Source organism: Triticum dicoccoides, chromosome 1B, assembly GCF_002162155.2.
Source record: "Triticum dicoccoides isolate Atlit2015 ecotype Zavitan chromosome 1B, WEW_v2.0, whole genome shotgun sequence".
In the NCBI taxonomy this organism is placed as follows: domain Eukaryota; kingdom Viridiplantae; phylum Streptophyta; class Magnoliopsida; order Poales; family Poaceae; genus Triticum; species Triticum dicoccoides.
Window position 1 is genome coordinate 278,661,305 of NC_041381.1, and position 13,129 is coordinate 278,674,433.

Here is a 13,129-nt window from a genome sequence, read left to right on the forward strand (position 1 = left end):
CAGCCCCACAACGCCACCCTCCTCTTGAGCGTGACCGAGACTATGTAAAGCCTTGGAGGTGGCCAGCCTACTGGTGTGGGTTGCACCACCTCTTCTGCTACTAGCCAAACTAATGCCACTCCTATGCTTCCAACTACCAGACAAGGCCCCACTACCGCGGCTGCTCCTCTCGCTGCCTCCCTATTGTCCACCACTAACCCTCCGGAGCATTTTCTAGTGGACCATGGTTCCAGTGATTCGCGATCTCCCCCTGAGGAAGATTCTCCAACCCTCTTGCACTCCACCAATGCTCCAGCTGTTGACCTCGACGTGCTCGACATAGGCCGCACCCCTAAGACGACCCCCTCCCACTCGATGGATCTTGAGGCGGCAAATCCGGACCTAGCCGACTAGACATGCTTGGATGCACCGCTGCATCGGTATGTACCATCCACAGATCCCGCGAACCCCCCAACAACATGTGTTGTGTCCATGGACAATCCCATGCAATGTCCCCCCTGCCCTATGTCCATTCTCGTGGAACAAGACCCTTGCATCCAGCCTGCCATACAGACCTACCAGGCTTCTGTGCAAACTGTGGTTGAGTTGATTCTTTCTACTCTAGCCCCACAACGCAGACATATTATCCCACTTGATTTCACGTCATGCCATAGCAGTAGAGTTGCCAAGGCTGACTAGGGTTTTGGGTCAGAAACCAAGGCCAAACGCGTGCTCCAACGATAGACGATCTCCCAGACAATCATGGACAAATACACAAAAAAAGGAGCAACCTTTGGTGAGCAATGTGGTGCAGGCCTTCGCTGAGTTTTATGGGGTATAAAATACCTAGCAACCTAAAAAAGGCCGAGCCGACTAGGTTGTCGCATAAAGGGCTCTGCCCAGCTAGTCGCGGTGTGATTTATGTGCCTCCAGCCTCCTCCCATGGGAATGTAATCCTCAACTGCTGGGCCAAACATATCACCATCTGAAGCGTGATTGCCACTTCCTCCCCTTGTATTGTCTGTTCAGGAAACAAAATTTTGTTTGATCTCTCCTGCCACTGTCTGTGAGTCCCTTGACACCTCCTTCTAGAATTTCATTTCCTCCTGCCGACGGCACATGGGGTGGGATCTTCATAGCCAGTCAGAGCACGATTATTCTTATCCAATCCATCCATTCTTGATCATCACGTCACCTGTTTGGTCTCACCATGATCTAGAGATGGGCATTGTTGGCTGACTAGTGTCTACGGGCCCCAGGATGACTCTTGCGAGCTCAAGTTTCTTTTCGAGCTTCAGTATCTACACATGACCATGTTAGTCCCTTAGATGACAGGAGGTGACCTCAACATGATTCTTAGTGTCCAGGACAAAAATAACAACCACCTTAAACGGCGTATGATGCACCATTTTCAGTGATTTGTCGCTGACATAGAGCTCCGAGATTTGTATCTTCATGGCACCCGCTACATTGGTCCAACAAGAATATTACCCAACTCTCATGTGCAATTACCTGGTGCTCTGTACTATCAGTTGGGAAACGATTTACCTCAACTACGTGCTTAGTGGTCTCGTCTCTGTAGGATCCAATCACTGTCCTATCATCATCGACTACTCCCGGTGCTCCAAAAACTCATGACGTTTTCACTTTGAAAGAATCTGGCCAACTTTGACGCATTCTCCCAAGTTCTCTCCGAGGCCTGGAATTCGGTCCCTATCGATCCATATCTACCAGGTTGACCATGACTGTGTGGCACCTTCAAGGTTGGAGCACTTGCAACTTAGGCAATATCACGTTGCATCTCCAAATTTCTCGCGAGATTATTCCACACCTTGATGCCTCCGAGGACACACGCCCACTCATGCCCATTGAGTCATGGCAACGTCGGAAGCTCCATTGCACCACAATGCACCCTGGAGCGGTCCATTGCACGACAACACACCCGCTGCACTTGGCTCCAAGAAGGTGAATCTAATACTACATTCTTCAAAATCCATGCAGCACATCGACAACAAGAAAACCCCATCCATGAGCTCCACATGGACAACCACATTGTCACCGACGAACGTGACCCTGCCAAAAGCCGCATTTCAACACTTGTCCTCCATATTTGCCTCATCGGAAACTCGATATTTCATAATCAACCTCTGCCTCATCGACGACTAAAACTTTGAATACACGACCTAGGCCAGCCCTTCTCCGAGTCTGATAATTGGGACACCATCAAGAAGCTCCCCAGCGTAAAATCACCACGCCTGGATGGTTTCATTGTTGAATTCATGTGATCTTGCTGGGATATCATCAAGACTTGTTTTTGTGGGGCCATTGGAAAGTTGCCCATACAACCTGAATGGGAAGGGTTTCCAAAATCTCAATGAGGTTTTGCTCATGCACTTGCCCAAGAAACTGAACACATCCACTCGCTCCGACTATCACCCCATCAGCTTGTTCGACCTCTTCGCCAAGCTATTTGCCAAGGTCCTCTCCCTACGCCTTGTGCCAAGACTCGGAGAGATCATTTCCACCAACTAGAGCGCCTTCGTGGTTGGGCGTTCCGAGCACGAGAATTTTCTGTTGGTTCAACAGACAGCCCACCAGCTCCACCAGCAAAAATCCCCACATGCCCTGCTCAAGCTCGACATCGCGTATGTGTTTTATCCTGCCTCATTGTCATTCCTATTGCAAACCCTCTAGCACATGCGTTTTATTTTGCGATGGCGTGCATGGATGTCATCCTCATCTCCTTGGCTTTCCACAAGGATCTTGATCAACGACAATCCAGGATCTCTGGAGCCCCATGGATGCGGACTGCACGAGGACGTTCCCTTGTCCATCGGGCTATTCGCCCTGGTTATAGATACTCTCGACCCCCTTCTCCAACACGCGCTGAGCAAAATAATTCTCCAGCGCCTTACCAGTTGGTAGGCCGCCTCGAGCATCACCCTTTTCATGGACGATGAGGTTGTCTTCAGCCATCCCGACAAATCCGAGCTCAAGACCATCCAAGATCTACTGTAGGTCTTCGGGCATGCCACGGGCTTGTGCACTAAGTTTTCCAAAGTGCTCCACTAGCCTAATCTAGTGCACCAACAAGACCGTGACAACAATGGGCACTGTCCTTTGCTGCCCGGTAGCCCTATTCCATATTACCTATCTAGTACTCCCACTTTCTGTCCTCAATGTGCACCGCACTGCCCTCATGCCGCTGGTGAATGGGGTCTACAAAAAGCTCAGTACCTGGCGAGCTTCCCTCCTCTCTCGTAGCGAGCGTATTGCTCTTGTTTGCCAGGTCCTTAGTGTCATGCGACTTGACCTCATCCTATACAAGGCGCTTAGTCCACTGATCCTCAAGCTGGTCACTAAGGATATCTGATATTTCCTTTGGCATGGGCAAAAGGAGGCCCGTTCTGGCAGCTGCCTTGTGAGGTGGCCATGAGTGTGTTGCCCCATCAAGCTCGGTGGATCAGACATCTGTGGCCTCCACCGGGCATCTCCCTATGAGTCTGATGGCTTTGGCTTCATGCTACATATCCCTGACGACCTTGGCCCACCTACACCCCCCTGCGAGCCTGAGGTGCGACAAATTTTTCGCGCATCCACTACCTGGAACCTTGGGGACAACAACACCTGTCGCTTTTGTAGTGCTCGTTGGTTAGATGGCCACTCCATCGCCAAGCTTATGCCCGATCTAGCGAATTTGGGGGTCTTGGAATCTCAATGTAATTTTTATTATGTTTGAGATGCTTTGTACTTCTGCTGAACTTTCATTATAGATCTGGATCATTTTCGTAAAAAGAAGAAAAGAAACTACACAAGCGTTGTCGTGTATGTGAAGCCCCCCCTTGACTCTCCTGGATACAAGACATCATGGCGGCATGGGCCCTGCCGCAATGATCCAGTACATTGACATCTTGCGACTTGCCTACACCCCTCCCAGATGCCTGATTGCATCCGTTGGAAGTGGAAAGAGAATGCTACATACACTGCCAAGTCAAGCTACCTCACCTTATTTCAAGATTCCACTATGACACCCCACTGGTGACTAACCTGCAAATCATGGTCTCCACTGAGCATCAAGTTCTTCATCTAGCTTGTGAGCTTGGATAGATGTTGCATGGTAGAGAGACTTACACGACGCGACCTGCCCCACATCTCAGCTTGCACCCTTCGCGGCCAAGGAGATGAGAGCATGAACCACCCCTCAGTATGCATTACCTCCCATATTGTCTAGCATGAGATCTTCTCCTAGTGCCGCCTCACCATAGTACCACTTGATGGCAGCACTGGTTTATTGGACTGGTGAACAGCTGCCACCCACACGTCGACGGCAAGCCTACGGAAGCGCACGAGCTCCCTCATTGCACTTTCAGCATGGATAATTTGGAAACACCGCAGCACTTGCGCCTTCATGGGCGCCCACCCATCTCACGCTCTCATCACCGAGTAGATCAAAGCTGACGCACGCTCTTAGGCTAAGGCGGGCGCCGACATGATCTTACCTGTATCCTGAACCTCTATAGCTAGGGCCTGAGCAACTCCTCCTTCTGATCCCCACAACCCTGACCGTGTCTTCCTGTGTACATAGCCTAGCAACTGCAACTTTGTACTTTCAAACCCTCTATCAATAGAAAGATAAGCAACCCACGTATTTGCGAAAAGGTAAAGGAAAATTTTATGCATCAGTCAATCCGGGAGATGTAGTAGGGTGCGGCGTCCCGGTGAGGGCTTGCTAGTACCTCGCCGGTGGAGGGAAAGATGCGGCTATTTGGCGTCGCTTGCAAAAGAGTTGCGGGATGTTGACGGTTTGGTTCCAGGATGTGGGGGTTTGTCGCTATGAGACGCTGATGGGCTATGGAAGGATGGTCAGGGCAGCGGAGTCTGGTTGAAGGGCGGGGGGTGGGGCTAGGTTTGGCCAAGCTGGGCGGAGAAGCAGCACACAGATGGCGGCGGCATGCTGTTAGGCCGACTCAGGTTGACGGCTTGACAGAAGCCAGGAGGAAGAAGAAATAATAGGGATGGGAGGAAGAAGAAGAAACTGGAGCCGTTGGATTTGGATCTAATGGTTTTGGAAAAAATCGACTGCTTTCCTGACTGAGCAATGTTACATCTACGTAATCAATAATACGTTATTAATGTAATAGCCTACTTGGCATCGTTTTGTTGGACATAATTAGAGGAGGGCCCCACCAATTGAAATCAGGAGGGCGTGGAGAGTTTGAGAAGGAAGTTTAGGTAAAAGATTACGTATGTTTACGTGGATGTAGCATTTTTGTTCCTGACTTATAGGTGCTCCGAAAGGAATACATCATTCATGTTCCTTAATTCTAAAACTAAGTACTTGAGTATGCAGGTAAACATGGCCCGAGTGCAGCCAACGCGATCTTCGTCTCTTGGATGGCTATCGGAAACGTCCTGGGATACTCCTCTGGCTCCACCGACAAATGGCACGAGTAAGTGCCTCATCGTGTGCATATACCTTGATCCAGCAGCGGTGCGGCGAATTGACGGTTGTTTTGATGCACACCTGCACAGGTGGTTTCCCGCCCTCCAAACAAGAGCTTGCTGCGAAGCTTGCGCGAACCTCAAGGCTGCCTTCTTGGTCGCAGTGGTGAGCATGGAGCGGCTTATCAAGCGCACAACCTCAAGGAACTGCATGTCTATTTCATTAGATGTTCCTAATAATTCAGATCTCATTTGCATGTCGCATGTCTTGATTTACAGATATTCCTAGGTTTTTCGACGGCGGTAACAATGATCTTTGCAAAAGAGACGCCGTTGGACCCTGAGGTGGCGAAGCAGGGCGAGGGGGAGGCGACGGGCCCGCTGGCTGTATTCAAGGGCCTAAAGAACCTGCCGGCCGGCATGCCACAGGTGCTCATCGTGACCGGCCTCACGTGGCTGTCATGGTTCCCCTTCATCCTCTTCGACACCGACTGGATGGGTCGCGAGATATACCATGGCAGGCCGGACGGGAGCCCCGCAGAGATCGCCGCCTTCCAGGAGGGCGTCCGGCAGGGTGCCTTCGGCCTGCTGCTCAACTCTGTGCTTCTTGGGATAAGCTCCTTCATGATCGAGCCCATGTGTCGGAAGCTCGGACCAAGGACCGTGTGGGTCGCTAGTCAGGTCCTCGTATGCATCGCAATGGCGTTGGTGGCCATCCTCGGCGCATGGTCGCTCGGCGACTTCGGCGGCAACGTGCAAGACGCCGCGGCAACGGAAAAGGGCCTGAAGACATCAGCCCTCGTCCTTTTCGTCTTCCTCGGCCTTCCCTTTGCAGTAAGCAACATACATTGATAATGGCATCGTTAAAACTTAAAGCAACTCCGATCAATTAATTGTCTCTGATGGCTAGTTTGGCGCCCAATGCCTGCAGGTTCTATGTAGTGTTCCATTCGCTGTGACGGCACAGCTTGCCGCGAGCAAAGGTGGTGGGCAAGGTGAGCTAGCTGCTCTCAACTGATCGTGAACTTTGAACGGAGTGTCCAACTCCAATAATTATATTTGTGCGGCAGGACTTTGCACGGGGATCCTGAACATCTCCATCGTGACGCCCCAGATGATCGTCGCCATCGGCGCTGGGCCGTGGGACGAGCTGTTCGGCAAGGGAAACATCCCGGCGTTCGCCCTCGCCTCTGTGTTTGCATTCGCCTCCGCCGTCGCCGGAACAATCATGTTGCCTAAGATGTCAAAGAGCAGCTTCCGGTCCGTAAGCATGGGCGGAGGCCATTGATTATGTGGTGTTGGTCTATAACAGGCACCTGAAATTTTTCATGCGCTCAGTTGAATCTGCAACCGTCCATTACCATAGTTCGTGATTCGTACGTGGGGTGTGTTTGGGCTGTAGTTGACTGACGCAACTTTCATTTTCAGTGGATTTTGTTCAACAGAATGGGCCTCAGCCCATTAGTTTTAGGTTAGTGAGTTATGCATTAGCCAGGTAGTAGTCCATTTGTATTTTAGTTGATGCCTGTTGTAGCTAGGGTCACTATTTCTCTTGTTTTCTTGATAAATTCCTCTTCACTTTTATAGCAAGTGTAATGGCCATTTTACAATTTCGTGTTCATTTTGACTTTGTTTTCATGGTCCAAGTGCTCCGAGTATTTTTCTTTTCTTTAGTATATACCAGCCGTTTTCCCTCTTTGTGTATGTCGCTATTTTTTTCTGCGTCCGCAAAAAATCGTCCAAGTGATTCTTGCGTATAGTTGTATGTGCCAGTCTTTTTTCTCTCTTCGTGCCACTATTCTTTTGTACGTGCGCGCGTTGCACAGGCGATATCAATATGAGACGCAATTCAATTGTGAGGTGTTTGTATATGCACGTTCCAAGGCGATACCATCGACATGAGTAAGACAATGAATCTCCGATGTACACACGCAAGTACTATGTAATATGTGTGTAAATTATTTTGGAGTCTTAGAAACTGCATTGTTATATGTTTCTTCTTGCATATTGTAAAAAGGTGCAATTTTCTCTTTTAATTTGTTGACATCATTTTATTTTTTATTTCTTTCTTCATTTAGGGTAAAAGAAATGTATTGACTCATTCTTCTCAGTAAAACTTTAGAGTTTAATTATGTTTTAGTTTTTGTTTTATATATAGTTTTTATTACCGGATCCCGCGTTTTAATTTTGTGATTCATTTAAGGTGATACCATCAGCATGAGTAAGAGAATGAATCTCCGACGTACACATAGAGAACAAAAAAAAATCAAATGTGTATTATTTTTTCATGTAGAGCACACATGCTTTGATTGTTTGTACCTAATTTTATTTCTCGGAAAGATGTTTTGATTGTTCGCACCTAATTTTATTTCTCGGAAAGATGTTTTGATTGTTCGCACCTAATTTTATTTTTCGGAAATATGTTTTGATTGTTTGCATCTAATTCTATTTTCGGTAAGAGAAAAAAATATTCAAATGTGGGTAGTCAATTTTGTCATCCGCGTGAGGCAATTATTGCGAGTGTCTGTGAGTTTAGTTAATTTTCTCATTCGCATGAGGCCATTTTGCGAGTGTCCGTGAGTTTTATACACTTTTTTCGTGTTATTGGCTCGGCTCCCATCCCCATTAGCATAAGTTCATGTCCCTGTGTACGCCGGTAGCCGTTGGCAATTGCTGACCCATATGGTAGTATGTGTGCATGATGTGGTGGTCTTGGCTCCCACTCGCCGCCCACCACGCTTCTTGACAGATTGGTCCTGGAGTATTCTTATTCCTGTACTCTTGAAGCCAACGTTTATTTTTGGAAATTCATAAATCCAATTCCTAGTTCAAATCCATTTGACTTAAGTTCCAATGATTCTGAATTGAAATTCTTCCATCATAAACAAACTCTACATTGTTGGATTAAGCACATTTTAAGTAATCCAGAGAGATTTTCCTTACTTCAAAACTCTTTTCCAAACTACCTATGGTTTTTAGTTCTCTTGTTTATTTCTAAATGAAAAAAAGGAAAGACAAAGTTGAGCAGCGCAGCCGGGCTAGCAAAGGGGAGTTTATTTCTAAATTCCCCTCGCATCTGGCGACCCGAGCCGCGAGCTCGTTCTCCGCGCCTCCCCTTCCTTTTCTTCCCTCCCCTCAGGGAGCCCCTACACCATCCTCCTCTCTCTCCTCACTCTCCCACTTATCTGCTGGAAGCTGCTGGCCATGTCCTGGGACGGCGCCGACCGCCTTTCATCGAGCCTGGGTCTCAAGAACAATTTTTTTGACCAACTCCTTTCGAGGCCGCTTGTTGTTTCCAACTCAAGCAACATATGTTAACTGGTGGGATTGTGTACAAGAAAACGACGTGGGACTTATCTATTCAATTTTCACGACATGGAGGATGGACGGCTTGTGCCGAGGCCCACGCGGGCGTCCGTGTATGGACGGTGTAGGAACGCACGGATGGACGAAAATTAGGGAGTAAGAAGCGATAGCCTTTTTATTAGTAGGTATGTATATATATATATATATATATATATATATATATATATATATATATATGTGTGTGTGTGTGTGTGTATATATATGTGTGTGTGTGTGCGTGTTTGTGTGTGGTGTAGGGTGGGTCTATTCTAATAACATCTTTAGGCCTTGTACATGGAAGGTGCTTAGGGGGTGTTTAGAGAAATAAACCAGCCTTTTCTTAAGCACCGGTGCTTATTTGTACATGATAGACGCTTAACTAAGTGTCTTTCCTATAGAAATAAGCACTGGTGCTTCAAAAAACCCGGTTTATTTTTTTAAGCATCTCTTTAAACGCCTCCCATTGTACATGGCCTTAAGACCCTTATTCTGGTAACACCTAAACTTATTCTGCTAACACCCCCACATACCGCTGTAGCTACAAACTAACCACCGAACTGCGCCTGCCAGAGAAAAACACACCCACCTTATCCTGTTCGGGCACCAACTCCACTCTCTTCCTGTGCCCCTCCGTCCACTCCCCACGACCACCACCTCCTACCCCGCCACGACACAACCTCCACCTCCCACCCCGGCACCGCACAACCTCCTTTCCCACGCCGCCCCGCCTCCTCATCCTCCCGGCCGGTGCCTCCCCGCCTCCTCCTCCTCCCGTCCGGTGCCGCCTCGCCTCCTACTCCTCCTCCCGCCCGGCGCCGCCTCGCCTCCTACTCCCGTCCCGCGACGTCCCGCCGCCAGATCCAGGTCGTGTCGACCCCCGGCGACCCCCAATCACCAGATCCAGGCCACGCTGGCCCTCTGGCGACTCCCGGCCGCCTATCCAGGCCGCGCCGGTGCCGAATCCAGGCTGCGGTGAGCCCCCCGCAACGCCCATGCGCCAGATCCAGGCCGCGATACCCGCCGCCAGAGACAGGCTGTGACAACCCACTGCATCGCCCTGGTGCCACATGTAGGGAGGAGGGGGTGCTCCACATCTCGTCCTCCTACGCGGCCTCGCGGCCTCCTCCCCAACGCGTGTCCGACTAGTGTCTGTGCGGCGCGTGCGCTTGTGCAGTCCGTGCCTCGTGGGCAGCAGCTCGCAAGAACCAGCTCCAGCCGCCACGAGCCCTGGCACAACCATCAGCACCCCGCTCGCCGACCATCTTTTTCTCAATTAGCTCTGTTGCGTTTTTGGTATTACTTATCTTTGTTGATCGGTGATTCGGTGCAGTTCTGCTCGATCGGTGATGCGGTTCATCTGTGGATGCCCTTGATGTTCGTTTTTTTCTATGTTATTCATATTTTTTAGGTGAAATGGTATTCATATTTTTGCTTGCTTGTGCTGGGCGGTTCACTTGGGTCATCGGTGCAGTACAGCTGGTTGTGCAAGATGTTACAGTGCGGGAGTGAATCCACTAGCCAGCGACATGAAGCCCACAAGATGGAAAATACCGCTTGCCATAGGCGGTCTTGTGGTTGTGCTACAGTGCGCTCCCAAGTGAGTTTGTGTATGTGTGTGTGAACCTCAAAAGGCGTAGTTCGTTCTTTTCACGTGTGCGGCTCGCTTGAGTTACCCCAAAAACCACCCTCAGGCATTTCAGTCCTGTCGATGCATGCAGGAAAATAAAATATATTTTTATGTAGTTCATTTTGTCTATTCTCAAAGAAGCATCTCAAAGAAGCTCTTCATGGTTCTTGGCAAAATAAATAAATAACAAACATCTCAAAAGAAGCTCTTCGTGGTTCACTTGGTAAAAAAAACAAACATCTCAAAAGAAGCTCGCTTCTTATTAGATGTGGTTCACTCACTCAGTCGCTGCGGTCCACTTGCCCGGCCTACGCGCATAAAAAAATTAAGTACGGAAAAAACAAAAAAAAATCATGAGGTTCACTTTCAGTAGTGTCGATTAGTTCACTTTCGATAGTGTTGCAGTTCGCTTACTCCCAACGTGAAGTGCAGGAATAACGTTAAGGAAATGACCAAAAAAGTAAAGTGGTTCACTTCTCGATAGTGTTGCGGTTCACTTATGCCCGATGTGAAGTGTGGTCCACTTTCTCCTCTGAGAAAATATACGTCCGACAAAAAACATGAAGTTTGCTTGCCCGTCTGATGTAGTGTGGTTTTACATCTGAAGGAGTGTGTTCATCTGTCTGATGCAGTACACATGATGATTTGGTTGTCAGTGAAAAGCGTCCGCATTTAGTTAATTTTAAAACTGCTCTTAAAGCGTAAGGAATTAGAGAGAGTGTTCTACGTGAAAATGTTGCGTCTCGTCGATATCTTTCCAACGACAGTCACTTGAATCATTCCGACGAGCGATTTGTAAAAAATGCACGAGAAAACGGTCGCTGCCAGTCATCGCCCACCGTATGATTTTCAAAATTAATTTAAAACCATAAGGAAACTCAAGAACATTTGTACATATGAAAGTTGTGCCACGTCCGTAGCTTTTCAACGACATATCACACACCTTGTTTCAACGAACGGTTAAAAAACGGGTGCGAAAATGGTACAAAAAATTGCAAAAAAATTGAAAAACACAATTCGTGATTTAGTAAATTTGAAACAGTTCTTAAACCGTAACAAATTAGAGAAAGCAATATATATGAAAAAATTGTGTCTTGACGATTTCCAATGACGTATCAGTTGCTTCATTCCGACGAGCGGTTTAGAAAAAATTGCAAAAAAAAACCTCGCTGGCACTCGGCGTGCGCGCACCATTTTCGAAACTGCTCCTAAACTGTGATGAATCTTGAAAAAAATTCTAAATGGCGAAGTTGCGCCTAATCCTTAGCTTTCCAAGGGTATATTACACGCCTCATTCCCACAAACGGTTTAAAAACTGGAGCAAAAACAGTACCAAAAAATGGTGTGCAGTTTTTTGCGACGGGAAGTTCACTCGCATAATTACTATAGTGCTCTTGCTTCAAGAATGACCTGCTATATTGGCAAACAGTTTGTCGGATTGACACAAATGATACAGTGTTGGAAACCTATAAAAAAATGCGCAACTTTTGCCTATAGAAAGTTTTTTCTAATTCCTTACGGTTTAAATTCAAATTCGAATACAATGAAAGTTGGTTTTGAATTATTTTTTTAAGTTTGTCGAAATGGGGCAAATAATATATCATTGAAAAGCTATCAAAAATGCGATAGTCATGTTGAACGTTTTCTCAAATTCGTGACCTTTTAAGAGTAGTTTTAGACATGGTGAGACTCATCGTGTTGTTTTCCCATCTGAAAAACAGAGTGCCCGTACTGATCTGTGTATGCGTTTGTACTCATCTATTTTCACATATTGGACTTTACTCTTTTCTTTACTGTTTTCTTACTAACATACATCAGTGATTTTTAAGTTTTATTTTTAACTTTTTGCCGCACTAATGACCCATAAGTATAGGGGATCTATCGTAGTCCTTTCGATAAGTAAGATTGTTTAATCCAACGAGGAGCAGAAGGAAATGACAAGCGGTTTTCAACAAGGTATTCTCTGCAAGCATTGAAATTATCAGTAACAGATAGTTTTGTGATGAGGTAATTCGTAACGTAACAAGTGACAAAAGTAAATAAGGTGCAGCAAGGTGGTCCAATATTTTTTATAGCAAATGACAACCCTAGACGAACTCTTGTATAAAGCAAAGCGCTCCCGAGGACACATGGGAATTACTGTCAAGCTAGTTTTCATCATGCTCACATGATTCACGTTCGTTACTTTGATAATTCGATATGTGGGTGGACCGGTGCTTGGGTGTTGTCCTTCCTTGGACAAGCCTCCCACTTATGATTAACCCCTCTCAAAAGCATCTGCAACTACGAAAGAAGAATTAAGGTAAACTAACCATAGCATGAAACAAATGGATCCAAATCAGCCCCTTACGAAGCAACACATAAACTAGGGTTTAAACTTCTATCACTCTAGCAACCCATCATCTATTTATTACTTGCCAATGCCTTCCCCTAGGCCCAAATCATGGTGAAGTGTCATGTAGTCGACATTCACATAACACCTTGTGACGCCCCCGATTTAATCGTACACTAATCATGCACGCAAATGTGTACGATCAAGATCAGGGACTCACGGGAAGATATCACAACACAACTCTAAAACATAAATAGGTCATACAAGCATCATAATACAAGCCAGGGGCCTCGAGGGCTCGAATACAAGTGCTCGATCATAGACGAGTCAGCGGAAGCAACAATATCTGAGTACAGACATAAGTTAAAGAAGTTTGCCTTAAGAAGGCTAGCACAAACTGGGAT

The 13,129-nt window shown here is 47.2% G+C and overlaps 1 protein-coding gene across 1 annotated transcript in view; it reads left to right on the forward strand.

Moving 5' to 3' along the window:
• LOC119331257 (sucrose transport protein SUT3-like) overlaps window positions 1–7,059 on the forward strand; it is a 46,190-nt gene extending 39,131 nt beyond the window's left edge. The window contains exons 7-11 of the mRNA XM_037604430.1: window positions 5,330–5,429; window positions 5,512–5,587; window positions 5,701–6,255; window positions 6,353–6,416; window positions 6,492–7,059. Coding sequence (XP_037460327.1) covers window positions 5,330–5,429; window positions 5,512–5,587; window positions 5,701–6,255; window positions 6,353–6,416; window positions 6,492–6,709 — 1,013 coding nt within the window. The 3' untranslated portion in view covers window positions 6,710–7,059. The remainder of the gene's footprint in view (window positions 1–5,329; window positions 5,430–5,511; window positions 5,588–5,700; window positions 6,256–6,352; window positions 6,417–6,491) is intronic.
• The last annotated feature ends 6,070 nt before the right edge of the window (window positions 7,060–13,129 follow it).